Source organism: Magnolia sinica, chromosome 4 (genome assembly GCF_029962835.1).
Source record: "Magnolia sinica isolate HGM2019 chromosome 4, MsV1, whole genome shotgun sequence".
Classification (NCBI taxonomy): domain Eukaryota; kingdom Viridiplantae; phylum Streptophyta; class Magnoliopsida; order Magnoliales; family Magnoliaceae; genus Magnolia; species Magnolia sinica.
The window spans coordinates 110,238,425-110,244,653 of NC_080576.1; the positions used below are offsets into that span (position 1 = coordinate 110,238,425).

The 6,229-nt window shown below is 40.4% G+C and overlaps 1 protein-coding gene across 1 annotated transcript; it reads right to left on the minus strand.

Annotated features, from left to right (window-relative positions):
- Nucleotides 1–3,345: 3,345 nt before the first annotated feature.
- On the minus strand, nucleotides 3,346–5,522 carry LOC131243792 (L-type lectin-domain containing receptor kinase SIT2-like). The gene has a single exon (XM_058243372.1). The coding sequence runs from the start codon at nucleotides 5,423–5,425 to the stop codon at nucleotides 3,422–3,424; it is 2,004 nt and encodes a 667-aa protein (XP_058099355.1). The 5' UTR covers nucleotides 5,426–5,522; the 3' UTR covers nucleotides 3,346–3,421.
- Nucleotides 5,523–6,229: the final 707 nt, after the last annotated feature.

Here is a 6,229-nt window from a genome sequence, read left to right on the forward strand (position 1 = left end):
AAGATGAATCAGAAAAGGTCCGATCGGAGACGAAGGTGATTTAGACCGTCAGAACTTAAAACGGACATATCTCGCAAACCGGAATGAGTTATCAGTCGTACCATATATAATTTTGGTGTAGGACGGACTACTTTAGCCACCTAACCCCGCTATGCCAAGTTACCCATGCTGAATTTGTGAGATTCCATCAGATTGACAGTAAAAATCCCTGTTCATTTTCATTTTTAATATTTTTAGTAAGTTTTAGTTTGATTGTAACTCTTTGTACATTGGGCTTTAGGAGTTGCGTCCAACATGAAAAGTGCTTAGAAAAATTAGGGGAACATCATGGTTCAGCTAAACAGGACACTTATTATTTTTGGTCATAAACCATGCACACTAGTAGGAATCACGACTGTCTATAAATAGTAAGTTTACTATTTATAGTAAGTCGCAATTTTTATGAGTTTTAGTTCCAGTATGATTCTGAAACTTCTTCCAAATTAAGCTTAGTATCCCTATTTAAAGGTTTATAAACTCATTCATTTGGATGATCAATCAATTTATGATTTTTTAGAAATTATTTTCTATTTTCTTCATTTCCTTGTGAATTCGAGGTATCTTTGTGAGGAGTCCAGAAAAGTTTCATGGATTCTGAATAGTTACCTCTTGAGGAAGACTGTGCTTGACCTCAACACATTCTCCCATGCGTCATGTGTCTATCATCATCCACTTTTAATGGCCTCTAGAAAATTTTGTAATATATATATATATATATATATATATATATATATATATATATATATATATATATATATATATATAACTATCCAATCAAGATCACAATCCTTACACCCCTTCATGTCTAAGAACCGATCACCTTTCATAGAACATCAAGTCATTGATCACATAATCATAGTTGAAGCTAATGGACTCCTAAATTATTAACTTTTTTCTTTTCCAAGATTCGTAAATTATTTACTTGAACTCAATTCTCTAATGCAAGGGTGCAAAGATCAAATACTAGGATCCTATACCCATAATGCACTTAAGTCCAGTATGGGATAAGACAAAGGCACAACCAACACCATGTAAGTTTTAGTTTGAGTATAACTTTTGATCCCTGAGTTGTAAAAGTCGCGCCCAACATGAAAAGTGCTTAGAAAAGTTAGGAAAATAATGTGGTTGTACCAAATTAGACACTATTTTCAGTCGAAAACCACAAAGTCTAATAGGGATAGAGGTTGTTTATAAATAGTACGTTTACTAGTTATAGTAAGTCACGTTTTTAGGGTGTTTGAGTTAGAGTCTAAGTTTAAAACTCTATCCTAAGTTTAAGTTACTTATTTAAAGAATTGTAATTTCATTTTTTTTTAAAAAAAATCATCAATCAAGTTAATTCGAATTTATTAAGAATTATTCTTGTTTTTATCCCTATGAATTTGAGGAAGCTCATTGAGGAGTCCATAGAGCTTTGTGGATTCAGAGTAGTTATTTCCTAAGGAAGACAGTGATAGACCTCATCACATCCCTCCTTGCGCCACAAACTCCGCTAGAAGATTCCAAATTCAGGGCCCTAAGATGATCTAGCTTGAGGAGATGAACACTGTGAATGAGACAGAAACATCACAGCGGACCCCACAACTTTAAAGTTATTCTCTTTTCACCAAATGATATCAAAGAGGGTGCAATGTCACCTTGGGAAGCCCACTATAGAATGAAAAAAAATAAGTAATTATTTCCTTTATCTACTGTGAAAATAAAAAAGCTTAAAACTGCATTTGAAAATTTCAAACACAAGGAAAATCTTTCCCAAACCTCTGTAAATTATGCAATTCTTACCAAAGAACAACATCAACCAATTGTAAAGATGGAAAATAATAAAAAATAAAAAATTGTAAAGATGGAAAAGATAAAAGACATTGGCATCATCAATCTTCAGAGTACAGTGTCTTATGAGAGCTCGGTGTGCATAATGGTCCGTGAGCTGTGGGCCAGAATCCCAACATGAATTTTATGATTTGGATCTCATTTATAATTTGTTGGGTTTCCCACCATCTATGCATGCTAAGTTAACGATGTGTAGCTACTCTGGGTGTGCATATATAGCAGGGTTCAATATTTATACACTATCAATAGGCTCTCACTTAGTACAAGCGGGACCCATGGTCCTGAGATCCTGACGTAGGGAAGGATGTTATGAGGTCCATCCTAGTTCTCCTTGGGAGTAACTACTTCGAATTCATGGAGCTTTACCATTCTTCACAGAATTTTCTCAAATCTATGATAAAATTTTTATCGAAATAATTTTTAATAAATTAAAAAATAAATTGATTAATAATAATAAGAAAAAAAAAACAGAATTTACAATCCTCTAAATTAATAAAGAACTCAAACCTAAGATAGAGTTTTATAAACTCAAACTCTCTGAAAATATGACTTACTATATATGGTAAACTTATGATTTATAGAGGGTAAGTATTCCTGCTAGGCTTCATGGTTTTCAGCCAAAAATAATAAATGTTTAATTTGGCCTAACCACGTCATTCTCCTAACTTTTATAAGTTCTTTTCATGTTAACTAGAACTAAAATTTAGTATTTATAGTAAAAATAAAAATAAAATGGACTTTTGATCATTTATAGGAAGCAATCTCAGTAGACCATTTTTGGAGGTCTCGAAGGGGCGTATATAAGACGTCCTTTTATAGCATATGCTATTTTGGGTGATGACCTTGTCATTGGCTTAGAAGGTTTAAAGTCCCATGCCATCATGGTTGAGCTCTATGTTGTCATATCGGAAGAGAAACATCTCATATCACACGATCGGGCTGCTTTGAGTTTGCTAAACGATTTTTCATTCGCCAGGGAACTCCTGCTATTTTTTTTCTCTCTCATCAACCCTTCTCTGGTCCATCTTTGCCACGAAAGTATCCCCAACCTGCTCTACATCAGATCTAAACCCTTGATATTACAAGGCATCACATCAAAGGTGAGAATCATCATATCAACGGTTTGGATCATCCAAAAAATAGTCACCATTTTTATTTGATGCTCATAAGTCAACGTCGTGGATCATCGAAAGATTAGTCCACACTTTGTAATACGGAACTCCGCGCGCTTCTGCGGTTATCTAGAGTTCTACATAGAGCCATACCAACTCATGATTTTAACCACCTGTCCTAGTCTTTCCAAACAGATGGACGGAGTGGATTTGCCACGGACATCTCTGTGGGCTCCACACAGGCCCGGGCACAGGAATATCTCTGCGCCCGGGGTCACAGGCAATCGGCCGTTTCCTTCCAGTAGTGATACGGATTCGTTAAAACATTGAAAACTCACAACACTGTAAGGTGTGTGTGTGTGTGTGTGTATATATATAAGATGTAATATATTCATGCCAAAATGAGAATACAACACTGTGTAACACCTTACCATCGTCCATCAACGACCACCGGAGAGTACCGACCCTGTCACAGATGATGTGCTTGCAAGCCCCTGTTCCGAAGAAGTATATGACACGCGTAGATCATCGGACCCTTTATAATGGCCCACTGACAGGATCGCCGCACCCAGACCATCGGATGAGAGCTCGGGTAAAGGTACATCTTGGTCCAAAAACTGCATTATTTGCCGCATGCTCGGCCTTGCGGCTGAAAACCGATGCGAGCATAGTAATCCAAGCTTCAGCACCAACTCCATCTCCTCCATCACATAGTCAAGTAACAGTTTCGGATCCGCTGCCGCCAGAATTGTCCCTCTCCTCCAGCATTCCCACACCCATTGGACTAAGATCACTTCATCCGCCGACGATTGGGGATCGATGGGCCTCTTCCCGCAAGCAACCTCGAGCATGAAAGCTCCGAATGCGAACACGTCAGTGCTTGTGCTGGCCTTCCCAGTCCTAGTCAGCTCCGGTGCAAGATATCCGAAGGTCCCCACCATGTGGGTCGTCTGTGGATCAGTCCCATGATCGTACAATCTGGCAAGGCCGAAGTCGCCTAATCTACCGTTCATCTCGTTATCTAATAAAACATTGCTGGCTTTGATGTCTCTGTGAAGAACCACCTGCTCCCATTCCTCGTGCAAGTATAGAAGCGCTGAGGCTACTCCTTTGATTATCCCAAACCGTTGACTCCATGTCAGCATCGAATTTGGATGATCAAAGAGGGACTTGTCTAAGCTTCCATTGGGCATGAAATCATAGACCAGTAGGAGCTCTCTCTTTCTCCGGCAGTAGCCGAGAAGTTGCACCAAGTTCCGGTGACGAAGGCGACCCAGGCTCATGATCTCAGATATGAATTCACGCATCCCTTGTCGAGATTCATGAGAGACTCTCTTCACAGCCACTTCCATCTTTGAGGCCGATAAAACTCCTCGGTAAACCCTCCCAAAACCTCCGACCCCCAGGAGCTCTTTGTCTGTGAAGCCTTTAGTGGCCATGAATAGATCCTTGTACGAGAACCGGTGGGTCCCATATTGGTGTTCCCATTCCTCTAGTATTTCAGCGAACTTGATCTTCCTTCTCACGATGAGACCAACAGCTGAGATAGCTGTTAAGGTGGAAAATAGCACAATTACTGGCAACCCAATTGTTAAAAGCTCCGATTTCTTTTTGGGTCCTATCCGTGGAAGTTTAGGAAGGCGCGAGGAATCAAGGGCCGGAGCTTGACCGTTCATCTTAAAGCTCCATCCCAAGATGTAACTAGATGATGGAACTGACATGGTTGATGAAGAAAAACCAATATACATGTCGTCTAACATGATCGATGAAAGATCCACCATGGATGATAAGAGTGGAAGATCAGGTTTAGGTAAGTCGATAGGAGATAATGTTACATTGAGTTGGTTTTGGACACCATTGTATTCTACCCAAACATGCATCGGTTCTCCACTTATAAGGCTTAGATTCTTAAACCTGCCGCTCATATTACTGAAGTAAGCTGCAGGAGCGGATGTGATGGAATCTAAGCCATTGATGTCGACTCCGACATGGTTGCCATTGATATCACCAAATTCTGGATTAAGGACTGTGTCAAGCTCAATGGCAGCAATGTGATTCGACAAATTTCCGTTGTTCGTTGGATTGAAGATGCCCATGTACTGACCCACTTGACCTACTGGGAACTCTTTTGAGGGTGAGATCACGAAGGCGGCCCCAAAGCTACTCACATTCCGATACTTGGGCACGATCGCAAAGACGAAATTGGTAGAGAAAGATTGATTTTTACCGTATGAAGGTTTGAAGTGAAGAGGAATGGGGTAGCAAGCGTGGCCCTTTTGTTGTGCAGAATTGGTGAGAATCAGGAGACCATGGGATGTGATCTCTGCCGCTCCGTCTAAGCTTATGTTAGCACCACGAAATCCATTGTAAATGAAATCGCTGCCGTCGCCTTTGTGAGCTGCATATTTCATGAGGAGAAACCACAGTAGGAGCTTTCTAAACATGGCTGAAAGGTAACAATGGCTTCGAAGTTTCGTAGACTTTGATGCTTTGGTAGCTCTCTACAAGAGAGAGATGGTTGGTTTGTCATTTCCCACCTTGGATGGCACACGTATGATCGATCTCATTAGGCAGTGACTTTTTTCTTTTTTTTCTTTTTTTTGTTTCTTTTTTTTAACCAACTGATACATTCATAAATAAATGGACGAGCAAAGGATACAAACATACGGGCAGGCCCTAACAAAAGGAAGGGGCCGAGCCAAACAAAAGCAGAACCGACCAAAAAAGAAAGGCGGAGCCGGCAGGGGCAAAGGCAGGTCCAGATGGACGGCGGGGCAAAAACAAACCAAACCGTCACGAAAGCAGCCCGAAACGAAAGGATCAACACCCGTCCTAGGTTTAGAAGCCCTCAGCCAACTCAGATTAGCCTTATCAAGGAGAGAAGAGCCTCTAATCGCAGGAGGGAGGGAGCGGCAGGAAAAGTAGGAGTCCACTATAACGTTGAATGGCACACGGATGATCATTGATCTGGACCATTCATTAGGTACTGCCCACCGTACTGCCCACCGTATACATGCCACATAAAAAAAAATAAAAAATAAAAAAATAAATCAGGGCAGTACGCTGATCAATGGAGCCACATATATGTGTGATTGAATTGGACCGTTGGACTTTTTCCTAACATCCAATTTTTCTCACACAAGTGTTATTTTCCCTTCTGCGGAGAGAAATTATTTTCTTGTCCAAAACAGTTCCACAGCACACACTTCCGGATGAATGATCCGGATCTCGGATATGCGTGCGATCCA

Coding starts and splice junctions, on each gene's coding strand:
- LOC131243792 (XM_058243372.1), bottom strand. CDS start 5,425: ATGTTTAGAAAGCTCCTACTGTGGTTTCTCCTCATGAAATATGCAGCT.